The 17,712-nt window shown below is 36.5% G+C and overlaps 1 protein-coding gene across 3 annotated transcripts in view; it reads left to right on the forward strand.

The window, feature by feature from the left end:
* The window catches only part of SMYD3 (SET and MYND domain containing 3), a 739,679-nt gene that overhangs the window by 176,525 nt on the left and 545,442 nt on the right, over window positions 1-17,712 (forward strand). For all 3 annotated transcript variants that reach the window (XM_005216845.5, NM_001076406.2, XM_059875538.1), the window contains 3 exon segments: window positions 13,016-13,123; window positions 14,654-14,711; window positions 16,434-16,570. In XM_005216845.5, coding sequence (XP_005216902.1) covers window positions 13,016-13,123; window positions 14,654-14,711; window positions 16,434-16,570 — 303 coding nt within the window.

The raw sequence follows: 17,712 nt of genomic DNA on the forward strand, positions 1-17,712 counted from the left end.
AAAGTTTATGTGTTAATGCAGAAGACTTAAACTGAGTCCTTTATTAAAAGGAGAGCAAAGTTTCAGGGTGTAGACCACTTGATTTAAACACTTATGCTAAAGCTGCAGTAATGAAGACAGTGGTTTTAGGATAGACGTACAGCACAATGAATAGAATAGAGAGTTCAGGAACAGGCCCTGTTCTGTGTTCTTTCTGTGATAGGTAGTTGTGGCCGCAAGAGGGGACTCGGAGAAGCTCAGGAAAAACAGTTTATTATACTCATAAATCTAGAAACAGGACCATGAATCGCCACACGGCATTACATGGGGGAGCCTCTCAGGAGGCATAAAGGAGAAGAGAGGGGAAATTAGAGGCTAGCGCCTTTAGTAAGGTTTCCGCAGAAGGCTAAGAAGGGTAAGATAAACAGTTTCAGACTGGCTAATTTGAATAATTCCAGGGAGATTTGAGCTATTGGAGTGGTTGCTAGTTGCCCTACCTGACTCTGTGAATTTTACATGTAAAATATCATGTATGAAACGAGATGCCAGTCCAGGTTCGATGCACGATACTGGATGCTTGGGGCTAGAGCACTGGGACGACCCAGAGGGATGGTGTGGGGAGGGAGGAGGGAGGAGGGTTCAGGATGGGGAACACATGTATACCTGTGGCGGATTCATTTTGATATTTGGCAAAACTACTTTACAATTATGTAAAGTTTAAAAATAAAATAAAATTTAAAAAAAATAAAGCAGATGGAGGAGGTAGGTCTCTGATTGGTTAGTTTGCATATCAAAGGCATGCTCCCTGCTGAGCCTTTTGCTGTCTATTCCTAGGTGGTACTAGTGGTAAAGAACCCACCTGTCAATGCAGGACACATAAGAGATGCGGGTTCTATCCCTGGATCAGGAAGATCCCCTGGACGTGGGCATGGCAACCCACTCCAGTATTCTTGCTTGGCAAATCCCATGGACAGAGGAACCTGGTGGGCTACAGTCCATAGCATCGCACAGAGTTGGACATGACTGAGGTGACTTAGCACACATGCACAAGAATTGGCTAGCTCTGGGATGGGTAGTCTCTCTCCAGCCAGAAAGGTTTTTAAGATGTCAAAACATCATAATATATAGAAAAATTTTAAAAGCATAAATACAATCCCACACATATTTTCTGCAGAGATACCAAGGTAATTCAGGGTTGAAAGGATAGTCTTCTGTGTGTGTGTGTGTCTGATTTAAGTTTTTTAATCCTAATATTGAAAACAAGCAGAAATAAATGAATTCAAGCATTCATCAAAATGAAAACATACACCTCATAAAGAATTAATCAGGAAGGATGATCTTCAACAGATAGTGATAGATATGCATATGGAAAAGAATTGATCTCTCTCTCTTTCTCTCTCTCTCTCTGTGTATGTATATATATATATGGGGGCTTCCCTGGTGGCTATATATATATATATATATATATATATATATATACAGCACCCCCTCCCCCACCAAAGTCTCATAATAGATTACAGGCTTAAAGGTAAAAGCCAAAGGTATAAAATTTACAGAAGAAAACTTAGGAGAAAATCTTTGAATTTTCTAGGTCAAGTTTTTCAGGCTGGACACAGAAAGCACTAACTATATAAGACATATGGATAAAGTGGACTAGAGCAAAGTTGAAAAGGCAAGCCACAAGCTGGGGAAGATGTTTGTAATTCATATATATCCGACCAAAGAGTTGTATCTGTAATTTTTAAACAGTGCTTGCAATTCAATAGTAAGGTAATCCAGAAAAGTGGACAAAAGATTTGAATAGACACTTCAGTGAGATATACAGAAAAAAGGCTTAAATATCATTAGTCATTAGAGAAATGAAAATGAAAAGCACAATGAGATACCATTATATACCCACTAGAATGGCTAAAATGGTAAAGACCGACGATACCAAGTGCTATCAAGGAAGTAGAAGAACTAGAGCCTCATACTCTGCTGGTGGGAATGTGAGATGTTATAACTGCTTTGGAAAAGTATGGTACCTTCTAAAAGTGTTAAATGTGTACTTACCAACTAACCTAGCATTCTACTCCTAGGTAGGTGTGTGTGTATTTGTATTTGTGTGTGCACGTGTGTATACACATAGATACACATGTCATTTACTATTTCTCAGCCATAAACAACAACTGGTGATGCATGCAGCAAGCATCAACATGACTGAATCTCAGAAACTTTTTACAGAGGCGATAAAGCCAGATGGAGAGTAGTAGTGTGTTCTGGAACAGGCACAACTAGTCTGTAATAATGGAGACCATATCTTTGGTTGTTGGGGATGGAGGGCTTGAATGTGAAGGCCCACAAAGGAACTTTTGGAAGTAATAACATTCTATATCTTAATTTTGATGTTGTTCACATCAAACTATACTCTTGAATGGGCACATTTTATTGTAATATAATTATATGTTAATGTATTCTTTAAAAAATATTGTTCACTCCACAACTATTAAGCATGCAAAGATCTTATTTATTCCTCTCTAATAAAGTGATCATAACTTTAAGCCACTCAAAGAATGAGACTGCTGTTTGAGGAAACCCTTATAAGGGAGTAAGCATGAGGGAAGGAAGACCAAGCAGAAAGTAAAAGCAGTGATCTGGATCAGAGATAATTTTAGCATTGCATTCAACTCTACAACTTACTCAAAATCATGCCAGTAGTAAGGAGCTGTTTTGGGACTCTCTTGTGTAGAGACTTCTGGTTAATACTTTCTTTTTCAGTCACTCCTTAATCCCATTCTCTGCCCCATACATCGTCTTCAATTCCGGATTCTTGCTGGAGTTCTGCTTGGCAGGAGTTGAAGATTTTGAAGGTAACTAAGTCAAAAACTTACCTGCCACTCTGAGGCAGCCTCGTTTGCCCTGTTTCTTTAGCCTGTCCTTTTATCCTCACTTTCTGACCTACAGAAAAGAGGTTAAAGCCTTCATCCACTGATGGCCCTTCTGGTTTACTTTGGGAGTTAAAAACATGATAGATTACTTGTGTTGGGGAGATAAAATGCATGTGCCCATCTGCCATGTTCCACTAGAACTCAGCACTGACATTTCAATTAATCTAGCATGGAGATTTCTTTCAAGGAAAATTGGAAGTGTGTAGAGAATTATTTATTTTGCCCTTTCAGATAAAATGTATCAATTGCATCATTCCATCTTGATATGACCTCTCAGTAGGTCAGAGGTTGGCAAACTTTTTTGGTGGAGGGCCAGATGATAAATATTTTTTTTGTTTTTTATCAATGATAAAAGATCTGTGATTCTGTAATATCCATTCCTAACAAATATGTGAATTATGTCCAAAAGGCATGAAACCCCCTTGTGCATGCTTTGTGGATTGTAAGATTTCTGTCCCAGCTCTTCAACTCTGTTGTTGTAGTATGAAAAGAGTGAGTGTGAACTGTGAATGTGGCTGTTTCAATAAAACTTTCCAAAAATAGGTGTCAGAATGGATTTGACCTGAACCTTGTACTAGATGGTGATTGACTTACTTTGGGACACATGTTGTTATTTATTACGAGATTCCTTAATTAACCAGGAGACTGTAATCCCCATTTTCCTAAGGAGTAATTATTTATTAGTTTTGTCGACTTCTTGCCCTGTAACCATCCCCTTGCCTTACTCGGTCTTTGTATTTGGCCCTATCTGTCTGATGTGATTAAGGCTGTGGGAAGGCATTCTTGTTCTACATTTGATACAGCATCCAGAAAGCTTTTAAAGTGATAAGTCTAATGTCTCTCACGAGGTCTCTAGCGTGCTCTAAGGAGAATTTATGCAAGATTTTAATCAATACTTGTCAGTCAGCGGTAGCTTGTTACACAGACTGCTTAGCTTTCCAGTTTTGTTTTCCCAGATTCCGGCTTTTCAGGTCTTCAGACATCTGTCAACCTGCAGTTCATTAGTATACTACATTTGAAGCATGAAGAAGATATTATTTATTTGCCATTAAGAGGTTGCAAGTGAATGGAATACTTGGGTCTTCTTTCTTTCCTGCAAGTCTCATGGCAACTCAAATATCCTAAGTTTTGCTCATGGGAGACAAACTGTAGATGATTGTGCATATTAATGGTTATTAATTTAAGCTAACAGTGGTTATCAATTACAAATGAACTTGTTGAATAAGCTGGCTTAAAAGAATTCATTTTCTTTTTTCCACAGTTTAAGCCAATTTCCTTCATCTTTAAATGACCCCAAATCTGAGGAAAATACCATTCCAGATTTTCATAAGTCTCACATGAGGAGATTTCAGGGGCTTTCCATATGGTATTAGTGATAAAGAACCCGCCTGCCAATATAGGAAACGTTAGAGACATGGGTTCAGTCCCTGGGTTGGGAATATCTCTTGGAGAAGGCCATGGCAACCCACTCCAGTATTCTTGCCTGGAGAATCCCATGGACAGAGCAGCCTGGCTGGCTACAGTCCATAGGGTTGCAAAGAGTCGACACAACTGAAGCTTACTTAGCATGCATGCACAAAGAGGTTTCATGCTTTTTTGACGTAATTCACATATTTGTTAGAAATGGATATTACAGAATCATAGGGGTTTTTTTGTTTTTTTTTGTTTTTGCCATTGAGAAGCTGCCTTAGAGATGACTGAATACAGTCCAGTTACAGAATAAATGTCTAGTGAGCCCTTAGTTGTAAATTAGATGTATTTTACCCAGGCTGGGCTCAATATATATTGACCCTTCCCACATGCTATCCCACAAAATAATAAGCTGCCCTGAAATGAGTATTTAATCCAACCAAAATTAAATGTTAAATAGTTTTTAAACAGGTTATTGAGCTGTAGTGGCTTCGTGTCCAACTCAGGGAGGAAAACATTACGATAATAGCATAAAGGTTATTTTGTGTAAGAAAGAAGAAATAAATGGATTTTCTCTTTCTGTCCTAACATTTCATCAATCCTCTCCTTTCGTAATTAAGCAATCAAGACCATCTCAGACTGGTCAAAGCAAGAATTGTTAGGGATTTTTCTGATCTTCTTTTTGGATGGCCTAAATTTAAAATAAACAGTGATAAATATATAGTAAATTATATCTCCTAAATGGTACTTATTTTAGAATAAATCATCAGATATCTATTGCATGATACAGTCGTGTCCAATTCTTTATGACCCCATGGACTTAGCCCTCCAGGCTCCTCTGTCCATGGAATTTCCCAGGCAAGAATACTGGAGGTGGGTTGCCACTTCCTACTCCAGGGGATCTTCCTGACCCAGGGATCGAACCTGCATCTCTTGCATCTCCTGCATTTGCAGGCAGGTTCTTTATTACTAGTGCCACATGGGGAGCTCAAAAATAAAATAATAATATTTAAAAATTGGTGAGTTTACTTATTCTTTGTGTTACGAAAAATTTCTTTGCTGTTATAAAAGAATTTATTGAAGTGTTTTTTAATATTTAAAAATTAATACATTTAAGAGATTATTGGAGTTACAACCAGGTTTTCCAAAATAAACAAACGTTAAGAAGTTGTGTTTATTAATAGTGATTTTACTTCTTTCTCTTTCATATAAAAATGCTTCCCCCTGAATCACCATTACTAGATATAAGAAAGATAATTATGTTTGCTTCTAGTTATAAATATAATGTATGATATTTGTAAAAGATAACAGTATTGGGAAACTATACAGGGAAGAACAAAATTGGCTTTTTCTTATAGGAAAAACTGGAAAATTAGTGCCAATTTTCTAATATTTTAACAAATCTACAGTGAGCATTCTTCAGCTTATTTATGTATATCATTTCAGTTCTGTTCAGTTCAGTCGCTCAGTCGTGTCCGACTCTTTGTGACCCCATGAATCGCAGCACGCCAGGCCTCCCTGTCCATCACCAACTCCCGGAGTTCACTCAGACTCACGTCCATCGAGTCAGTGATGCCATCCAGCCATCTCATCCTCTGTCGTCCCCTTCTCCTCCTGCCCCCAATCCCTCCCAGCATCAGAGTCTTTTCCAATGAGTCAACTCTTCGCATGAGGTGGCCAAAGTACTGGAGTTTCAGCTTTAGCATCATTCCTTCCAAAGAAATCCCAGGGCTGATCTCCTTCAGAATGGACTGGTTGGATCTCCTTGCAGTCCAAGGGACTCTCAAGAGTCTTCTCCAACACCACAGTTCAAAAGCATCAATTCTTCGGCGCTCAGCCTTCTTCACAGTCCAACTCTCACATCCATACATGACCACTGGAAAAACCATAGCCTTGACTAGACGAACCTTTGTTGGCAAAGTAATGTCTCTGCTTTTGCATATGCTATCTAGGTTGGTCATAACTTTCCTTCCAAGGAGTAAGCGTCTTTTAATTTCATGGCTGCAGTCACCATCTGCAGTGATTTTGGAGCCCAGAAAAATAAAGTCTGACACTGTTTCCACTGTTTCCCATCTATTTCCCATGAAGTAATGGGACTGGATGCCATGATCTTCGTTTTCTGAATGTTGAGCTTTAAGCCAACTTTTTCACTCTCCACTTTCACTTTCATCAAGAGGCTTTTGAGTTCCTCTTCACTTTCTGCCATAAGGGTGGTGTCATCTGCATATCTGAGGTTATTGATATTTCTCCCGACAATCTTGATTCCAGCTTGTGTTTCTTCCAGTCCAGTGTTTCTCATGATGTACTCTGCATATAAGTTAAATAAACAGGGTGACAATGTATCATTTTAATTAGGGTTAATCACATTATAAGTATTACTTCTATGCCAGCAAAATGCACTTTAAAAATTCTGATGTTCTCTACCAAACACTCATCAGAAAGATTAGGGAAACTTATAATTCTAATGATGAGTTAGAGAGTCCTCACTTGCTTACACCCTAGAAACGTTTGAATACAGTTATTTTCATTTTTCTTTAGCACACTAATGGGTCACCTATGATATTTTGTGTCTATTAGCATTTCTTTGATCACTGTTTTTTTCTTGGTGTTTTTGGTTTATTGGCATTTCTTTTTTAGGCATGAATTTTCTCTTCATGTCTTTCAGTTTTTTCCCCCAATTTTATGGAAATATTCACCCTTTTCTTATTTATTCTATAAGACCTCCTTGTATTTTGGAGACATTTAACACTATCATATACATAGTTTAGATTTTGTTTTCCTAGTTCTTTATTTTCAACCATATTTGAGGTATTAGGTTTTCTTCTTTCTGATATACAAGTTATTTATTTTTATGTTGTTAGCATATACATCTTTTCATTTATGGTGTCTAGGTTTAATGTCCTGCTTTAGAAACTCTTTCCCACCTCATTATTATAAAAATGTTAATTCCTGTAAGACAATAGTTTAACTATAAGTATAGAATAGTATTTTACAGTTTTAATCTATCTTGTATGTTTGGTGACCTCCTTTTTAATTTAGCCTAGCTCAGTGGTTTTTCAGCATTGGCTGCACATGAAATCTGGCGCAGTGATTAAAAACAATTTAGACATCCGATTCTATCTCAGCAATACTGTGAGACTCTGTGGGATGTGTCCCAGGCTGTGTATTTTAAAATATTTTCTTATGTGTGTGTTAGATGTGTAACTGTAGCAATGTTCTAGATCTGGGGTTTTCAGCTCTTTCAGGCCTAACTCCATCTTTCTAAGACAGTTATTTTATTGTTCTCTCTACTATCTTCAAATGAAATTTCTTAGGTAATACAGTCTACCTAGTTACATATTTCAACATTCAATATCAGTATAAATGCCATAACTGGAACATAAAGGAGAATGAACATTAAAATAACTTAAAATAATGCATACTTTTGTGTGTAAGTGCTCAGGTGTGACTAGACTAGAAGACGTAATTAAGAAGTCACATACTTGTACCTGTACAGAGTCACTGTGAAAAGGGAAGTTGGAAAATGCACATCAGAAAATGTGTTTTGTTGGTTAACACACATACCAAAGCTGTTTTTGGCTTCAGTGATATGCTTTTGTGAAATATTGAATAATTGTAGCATTTAATTCTTAAATGCAATCTTACCTTAATTTCCCTGGAGAATTCAGTGCTATTAAAACTACGTAAAAATGTCTTTGTATAAACAAAGGAGGTTTACTTCTAGGCTCAGATAACTATGAATAAGTTTGTCACCTTTCTAGAAAGTCTGATCAGACATTTACAAGTCCTGTTGCATTTGGAACAGTTCTTCATTGTATGGGACAGTCTTATGCAGGATGTCTACCATTTCTGGCTCCTGACTGCTAAGTGCCCATGGTGCTCCCCAAGCATTGTGTGAAACAAAAATAACCCCAATAAAATGCCCATACAACTCCCAAGATTAGGATTACTCCCACTGAAAACCACTGGGTTCAGTTCATCAGTTTATGTGCTGAATCAATATAAATGCTATAAACCATATGAAAATGTATATACTCTGAAGTTGTTTTTGAGTCATACATGTACTTATGCATGGAGTTGAGTCAAAGATGTCTTAATTTCTTTTTTGCCCTATCTAAAATTCTTCTCTCCTTGCCTTTGTTTCTTTTTTTTTTCATTTTTAAAATATAAATTTATTTATTTTAATTGGAGGCTAATTACTTTACAATATTGTATTGGTTTTGCCATACATCAACATGAATCCGCCACGGGTGTACACGTGTTCCCCATCCTGAACCCCCCTCCCACCTCCCTCCCCATCCCATCCCTCTGGGTCATCCCAGTGCACCAGCCCTGAGCATCCTGTATCATGCATGGAACCTGGACTGGCGATTCGTTTCACATATGATATTATACATGTTTCAATACCATTCTCCCAAATCATCCCACCTTCACCCTCTCCCACAGAGTCCAAAAGACTGTTCTATACATCTGTGTCTCTTTTGCTGTCTCGCATACAGGATTATCATTACCATCTTTCTAAATTCCATATATATGCATTAGTATATTGTATTGGTGTTTTTCTTTCTGGCTTACTTCACTCTATATAATAGGCTCCAGTTTCATCCACCTCATTAGAACTGATTCAAATGCATTCTTTTTAATGGCTGAGTAATACTCCATTGTGTATATGTACCACAGCTTTCTTATCCATTCGTGTTCTGATGGACATCTAGGTTGCTTCCATGTCCTGGCTATTGTAAACAGTGCTGCGATGAACATTGGGGTACACGTGTCTCTTTCAATTGTGGTTTTGCCTTTGTTTCTTAATTCAGTATTTTAATTTCCTTTGTCTTTCATGTTAATTTGTGCTTATTATACTTTATTGTTGATTTTCAACTATGAGAACAGAAAGCATTACAGTTAGTGTTGTGAATAAAATCTTAGTTGTACCCTGTATTTGTAGTAATAGAAGAAAATAGAAAAAAGTAGATCGAGGGTTTATCTTTGAGAAGGGGTAGGTATGTAATGCGGAGAAGGCAATGGCACCCCACTCCAGTACTCTTGCCTGGAAAATCCCATGGACGGAGGAGCCTGGTCGGCTGCAGTCCATGGGATCTCTAGGAGTCGGACACAACTGAGCGACTTCACTTTCACTTTTCACTTTCATGCATTGGAGAAGGAAATGGTAACCCACTCCAGTGTTCTTGCCTGGAGAATCCCAGGGATGGGGGAGCCTGGTGGGCTGCCGTCTCTGGGGTCGCACAGAGTTGGACACGACTGAAGCGACTTAGCAGCAGCAGCAGCAGCAGGTATGTAATGTTCATGTGTCCTTATGCAACATGTCCTTGAGGTCTCCATCTGATGACTCAGATGGTAAAAAATCTGCCTGCAATGTGGGAGTCCCGGGTTCAGTCCCTGGGTTGGGAAGATCTCCTGGAGAAGGAAATGGCTACCCACTCTAGTATTCTTGCCTGGAGAATTCCATGGACAGAGGAACCTGGCGTGCTGCACTCCATCGTTAATGTTTGTAAAGTGAAGATAATGCCTAATGTTTTTGTATGATTGTGAGATTTTCTTCAAAGTCAAATGCAGTTGCTTAGAAGATTTCTTTTTAAACCTTTTCTTGTGGTTTTTTCTATTAGTAAGCCTATGGTAAGCCTATAATTAACGTTTTAAAAACATGGTTTTTGTATCATGGTTTCTAGTGGTATGATTACCTTCCATATTTATATAGATCTGGTTTAAGATGAAAATAATGAACTTCTTTTTTTTTGCTGAAGCAAGTGGGAAAATAAGTACGTGTCCAGCGTTTTTGTGCAATGATCTAGGAATAGCCTGAAGAGATATACTGTCTACTTTCTAATTATTGCTGAGAATAAAAACTAACTTTAATTATGTTAAAGAAATAAAGTCATTTTTGACAAGAGCTTTCTACAATTTAGAAGCTTCATTCTAATTAATGTCGTCTAACAGATCTGTTGGTTTGTTACCTGGGGTACACGTTGTAGTTTCCTTTCCCTGGTAAGCTTCCAGAAGGCTGAGCTGCTCAAAACTGGAGGTTTTAACATGAAAGTTATGGGTGATCTCTAATAGTTTTAAAGTGTCAATTAAAATCTGCTCTTAAGATCATTTAATCAGTTATCTCAGCCTTATTTTACTAATTGCAGTTCTTTTCCAGCCAGACACTTTCAATATCAAATGTAGACTCTTGCACCAAAGTTATGGTTCTCTCCTCAATCAATAATCAAAAATATCCATGCTCTAGTTTCCTGTCAGTGAGAATGACTGTGAATTTGTTTGCTTACCCACCCTCATTCATAGACCAGCTGAAGGAAAGAAAGTGTATAGGTATCTCTGAGTCCGTATACTCCAACCTGGCTTCCCAAAGGATGGCAATAACAGTAACAGGAAACTCTGTATTAACTTATTTATTTCTTAAATACAGGACATTTTAGAACTTTTAGTAGGCTAAAAATATTTTGAATCTCTAAGCAGGTTCTACAGTATGAAATGTTTTTCAAACTTATTTGACAGTGTAGCCATATTAATTTTAGGGATCTTACAGCACATTGATACTTGCTAATTGTAGTCCACGATTAGCCCCCTGAGCAATAGAAATCTTTTCTTTCACTGAGTTATATTCTATTGACATTAGAAGCAGCTCTATGAAAGGCCATTGTGTTGTGAGCTATTGTCAACGACATTGTCCAGTATACTGATTAGCATTCTTGGAATAAATCCCTCCTGTGATTTAGTACTTGGTAAATCTATGTATTTTTCTCTTCTGTCAGATGAGAATTATGATTTCTTTTGCTTTGCCTGTAAGGCAGCTCATATAAATGGAGTGCACAAGCATGATCGTTACTTCTCTCTCCTGTTTAGCTTACTAAGAATTTATACTCTCTCTCTGTATATTTATGTAGCTTGGTAGTTAGATTCCAGCTCTTGAGCCTTACTTTCATCATCTTTAACATAAGAATAATATCTACCATTTGGATTATTGTGAAAATCAAGTGAAATATTTTTTAATGGCTCAGCCATATATCTAACACACTGTAGAATGCTAAGTAATGCTAGAATACTTTTTTCCCCATAATCTTAACATTACATTTTGTTTCTAATTTTACAATCTTATCTCATATGCACCTCTCTTTGAAATACTCATTTTTATTTGGAAATGAGGCAAGTATAAATGGGGCTTCCTTGGTTCCACAGTGGTAAAGAATGTACCAGCCAATGGAGGAGATGCAAGAGATGCAGTTTCCATCCCTGGGAAGATCCCCTGGAGTAGGAAATGGCAACCCACTCCAGTTTTCTTGCCTGGAGAATCCCATGGACAGAGGAGCCTGGCTGGCTGTAGTCCATGGGGTCGCAAAGGGTTGAACACGAATGAGCGACTGAGCACACACAGACAAAGTATAAATACTTATTAAAAAAAAGCACATTAAGAGCATTGCCATAGTGAATAAGAAGGAATGAAATGAGGCAATTGTGAGTAGAGTTGATAAAAGAAATGATGTACCCCTTGTAAACAATGTCTCCAAGGTTTGGTTTACTACGAGTTAGTGGTAGACAAACCATGCCTTCACCCAGCAACCTGGCACAGGCAGTCTTTCTGAGCAAAATGCTGGCTTGAACTTGAATCTGAGTCACAGCTTCAGAGTAGCTGCAGCTACTGTTTTGGTTATGCTGCATGTTGTGCTATTAAGTGGAAAAGAGAGACCTCATATAGGGGGAATTTCATAGGCCCAGCATCTGGGAAGCAGATTTATAATCTCTGAAAGAAGACAATGTGAGCATGAAGCATGTCAGAGGTAGGACTTACAGCTCTCATTTGGAAAAGAAATATTAGATATTTGGTCTAGTGGTCTCCCTCTCACCAGGGTTAAATATTAGACACTCTGGATTATATTTCCATATAGAAGCAATCCCCTATAAAGGGAGTCATGGCATTTCAGACTCGAGGACAATGTCTGTCCATCTAGTCCTCTCCCTCCTCGTGTTTCGATATTGGTAACTAGCTCTGTGGTCTCTTCACCCCACCAGCCATGGCTAGGACTCTGGGCTAAGTGACTGTGCAATCCCAACCATTAACATTTCAGAATGTTAATAATTAGGCCAGGACAACATAAATAAACCAAGACTGTTCTGAGTAAAAATAGCCTTCGGTCATTTCAGCTAATAACTCCTTTCTATGTTATCTTAAAAAACAAAAGGATTTTTCTATTTTTTAAAATGTTGTTAGCCCTGCTGATATTTCTGTACTTACTATAGCAGCACAGAAATTCAGATAGCTATCTGTCCTGTTTTAATTTTTCTGAACCATGTGTTTTATTTTCTAATTTGGAGTGATGTTTTCTTTTTGTATTCAAAATCACTGTCTATTAAGGAATCCTATTTAATCACCTAAGAGACTATCTTATGAATTATTAAGAAAGACATAATCATTCTTTCTTTGGATGCTACCAGCCAGGTAATAACCACGGGGCAAATAAAGGATAAAGGTGAAATGGAAGCCTTTGATGTCCATGCTTGGTAATTGCATACTAAATCCTGGATCAGTAATAGTATTAGAATATTGCTTTCCTTTTCTATTTGCACTTATATTTAGGCTATTAAAATTAAGTTAATGTTGATGACTCTCAACATTCAAAACCCATATAAACGAAAGTTAAATTTTTATGTCTTGTATGCCCTCCTCATTCTTGTCTTAACAGAAAAAAGCTTGGCAGGACCACAAGCGAGAATGCAAATGCCTTAAAAGCTGCAAACCCAGATATCCTCCTGACTCTGTCCGACTACTTGGCAGAGTTGTTTTCAAACTTGTGAGTATAAAACTTGCGAAATATGCTTGGGTTTTAACTTAACATAAGCGCTTGCAATTGCATGTAGTATTCATATTTAAGGCTAAATTTAAATCTTTATTAAAGTACAAGGTGGATTATTCCAGGGAGTACCTTAAGACAAAACTTGCTATTTTCTATTAATCACAACATTGGTGGCAGCGATGAAGTGCATGGCCCCCTTTTTGAAGGCCCTGTATGTGTTCTGTTAGGAGTGGAGACATGAGGTCCTATGTTTGGGGCATGAGATGTTAGTGATTCCTGTTACATTGCCTTTATTGTTGTTCTACTGAGAACTAATGCACAGGGCAAGTATATCATTTTTGGGGTTGCTTCTTTAAGTGAGATTTTAATTAGATGATTCAAGGAACAGCGTTTTGTTTTTTTTTTTTTAAAGCTAACATCCGTTGAAATTGTTTCTCCCATCCCTTTTCCTACCTTGCCAAAGTGACTAGTGGATTCTATGAAATCACTCTTTGGGAATAGCTTCCAGCTTTTGTTTTTCCCAGGCTTTAGCATGTACCTCTTTATTGCAAGCTTCAGCTCTATTCTGTCCTGTTGTTTATTAACTTTTTTGGCAATAAAATTTTATAGGGATTTTTAAAAATGTAAAAGTATATACCTAAAACCGGTGCAGTGTTTATATCAGCTACATCAGTACTAAAAGATGAATTTAGAATACCAAATGGGTATTGTCTTTGGACTGATTATACAACATCTGTTACATATACTTACTGCTATTTTCAAATGTATATATTGTATTGAACTAACTCAATAATACACACATTAATTTCAAAGCTTTAGTAAATTGAAAGCAACTTTGTTATTATGCATTCCTTTAATTACTTGATATTAAAAGTATAATAATATGATATTTGAGTCTGAACTTTGTCAACTTTATTAATATTGAAAAGATAGAGAACCACTGTTAGAGCAGGAATAGGTTACTTCAGAATCACCCAAGGTTCTAGTTCTCAATCTCCACCCCCAAACTACAGAGTCAGAATGTAATAAAGAGTAGTTATAATGATTACTCCCTTCTATTGAGCCCTTATTTCCAGGCCATGTGCTCATTGCTTTATATGTTAAACATATCACAACAACTCAGTGATATACATTACTTCTTATGTGTGTTTCACATAAGGAAATTGACTCCTCTTGCGTCAAGGTTAAGTAACATGCCCAAGGTTGCACATTCTGTAATAAACTCATTTTTATTCATCTATCTTTGCTTTTCTGTAATAATTAATAATAAAATCCTTGCAATGACACAAGTCAGTGGTAGAACTGGGGAAAAAAAAGTATGGAAACTTTTTGTAAAAGAATTTTGTGTTTAGAAATTAAACTGGTGGGTCAAGTTGCAACACATTTTAACATGATGAAGAGAAGGAATACATAGAAAATTGTCTTTTTGACATACTTGCATTTAAATATCTAAAGATACCTAAACGTATTCATGTATATATTGGAACACTTTAAATTGTTTTTGATGTTTTCCTTCTTTCTTCACAGATGCAAGAAACACCCTCTGAATCAGAAAAACTGTACTCGTTTTATGATCTGGAGTCAAGTAAGTGATTGTCAGCATTTTAAAAGTTCTGTAATTTATTTGCTGAGCTGGTGAGCTGCTTTATTTTTGCCTTTGTTTTTCTGTCTCTGTTTGTGAGGCAACAGACCTTTTCAAGTTTTTATGTAGACTGACACATTAGTTTATTTAATTTATTCCAGGATAGCTTTGGCCATAGAGGGGTTTGTGAAGTGCCATAGAGGAGTCTTAAGTTAGGCAGTGAGGAGAGTGTAACCCTTAGTCAAGCTGACAAAATAATTTCACTTCTATTTTCCCCTCTGTTGTTCTCTTCTTCCACACTTGGCTTCTTTTTGATGTCAGGGAACAGTAATATGAATGGGGGAGCTCCAAGGAACATTTAGGTTCACTGGTCCTTTAGATAATATGGAAAATAGAAGGTACCGATGACTGAGGCCTCTCTGACAGCAATGAGTGTTGTTCAACTCCTGAACTACCATGGCAGTGGCCAACCTCCCTGAGAACACTGAGAGGCTTTGCATCCGAGTGTTTAGTGAATGTAAGATTTATTTTTCTTTCATATTGGCACAGATCCTCTTCATTGAAGTTGCAAATGACTTCAGCTCAAAAATAGCAAGAGCTTGTGGAGTAAATGTGCTATACAGTTTAATATTTCTGGATGGAGACAAATAAGATGACCTAGTACAGATTTATGGTTATGGAATCCTAAGTGCCAATGATAATAAATTATTATTTAAGAAATCATTGGCTTAATTGTTCTGTTGCACAAGTAATTTAAAGAAAATATGTAGACCTGACATGAGCAACAGAGTAATGCTGTAGTTCATCTTGATCTATGTTTTCAAGTTTTAATAGAGAACTAATTAGTCATTTTTTCTTGTTATATTACTGAAGATAATTAACATCTCTTAAAGTGAGTTTTGCTATGAACAGTAGCCCTGCTCACTAGCAGTGTCATCAGTGCTGCCGTAAGTGAAGTGCTCTCAAATGTTATTAATTGAATTGTGCACTCTTAGCCTTCACAACCCTTTGTGGTATAAATGAAACTGAGTTTTTCAAGGAGTGATACTGGCTTTGGAACTTTCTCCTTCTGTTTGAATGGAAACCTTATATATCTTGTTTATTCATTCTTTAAAGAACTTGAAGATGCGATTTCTTTGGTTGATCATGTTTTCTTCTTGATATACTTTCTCCTTGACACATATCATCAATTTGAGCTTATTTAACCAAACTTGTCAATTTTTGCTTTCTGGGGTTTTTTGTTTTTTGCCTTTAAAATGATAACGGTAATCAGTCATGTCCTGATTGTAAATTGTTTCATGAAAAAGTCTGCTTAAATTCATTGACGAAATAAGCATTTATGGTGGTTTGAGCATGTGTGCAGGAGGATGTTAACAGACATCTGCTAACAGACATCATTACTGATTTGGGTTTTACTGTTTTTTTCATGTGGGTGTCTGTATTTTGTTTTGCTAGGTGTTTGATCTTATTTTGTAGATGACATTTGGCAGAATTTAACTGGTAACATGTATATAATGATTTGTAGCTGTCAAAAAATTAAAAGATAGGCATTTAAAAAAATTTATTTTTTAATTAATTTTGTTGTTTTCTGTCAAATATCTGATCTCTGTTAGAGTGAAATTTAGGGCAGGAAATATCTGGCTTAATAGCTACCACTGAATACCTGAAAATTATCCACTGAAAGTTCACTGTATGATAGTACTATTTATTTTCTGTTTAAAAAAGATATTAACAAACTGACTGAAGATAAGAAAGAGGGCCTCAGGCAACTTGCACTGACATTTCAACATTTCATGAGAGAAGAAATACAGGATGCTTCTCAGCTGCCACCTTCCTTTGACATTTTTGAAGCCTTTGCAAAAGTAAGTGTTGACTTTGGTATCTTTGCTAATGCCAGAAATCAACCCTTTACTCCTTATTTTGTTGTTGATCCATGAAAATCCAGGACTCTTCATGTCTTTATCACTTCCCTGCCTTTATGAGTAGAAAATGGGAGAAAGTATTGCTAATAATGAAAAGAGTATTACTTTTTCTGCTTTATCACTATGCTAATTAACAGCCAAGAGTGTTCACTGTTAGCTGTGAAAGCTCACCCTCAAAAGAGTGTGCTTTCTTTCCTCAAGAGAGAGTAACATGTTCTATTATTTCTTACTAATGGATTTAAGTTTGCCATTGAGTTCATTTAGTTTAGCGGTGGTGGTTTCAGCAATGGAAACTCTTTTGAGGCGGAAAAATTATTGGAATCCATTTCTTGATTTAGTGAATTCTAAATAGAATGAAGATATAATCGTTTCTGATTTAAAAAGGATTTCCTAAATTGCCTAAAAATTTGGTTTAATGTTTCAAGTCACTCAAATCTTAGATTAGGAATATAAAATAGGTGTAAGTTAATATTTCATTATGGTCTCTTGGCAGTGGTTATTCTGAGTGGTCTTTTTGTAAGTGATTCTGGGCTTTGTTTAGGCTCAGAGAGACAGAATGCACTGGTTGATTCTTGATGTCTACCCTGGGACAGGGATAAAGGGATCAATATGTCCTGCACTATTATCATATGTTTGCTTTCCTTACTTGGCCATACTGTGTGTTTTGATCTGTTTAAATATTTTATCAATATTTTAAAATATTGATATATTTTAATAATAAGCAAAATTTTACATTTGAGGGTGATTTTTGTTAATTTTACAATTTATAACACACATCCAGTGACATATTTATCCTGTGAATATATTTAAAATATGTTTTATATTATAATCTGCTTATTTTCTAAGTATTTCAATGTAGTTAGTATGATGGCTATAGATTTATTTTTGTATTTCCCAAGTGTATTTTTATTCTTTAGAGTATGTTCTTATGATTTTCTGGTACTATCATCTTAGCATTACATTCTGGTTTGTCTGTAATTTTAAATTGATTTCAGAATATAAGGATTGCTTATGATACATCTGAGAGGTTTCATATATATGTATTTCATATGCTTCTGAAAATTACAACCTATAGTAGTGCT

The sequence above is a fragment of the Bos taurus genome, chromosome 16, assembly GCF_002263795.3.
Source record: "Bos taurus isolate L1 Dominette 01449 registration number 42190680 breed Hereford chromosome 16, ARS-UCD2.0, whole genome shotgun sequence".
Lineage (NCBI taxonomy): Eukaryota > Metazoa > Chordata > Mammalia > Artiodactyla > Bovidae > Bos > Bos taurus.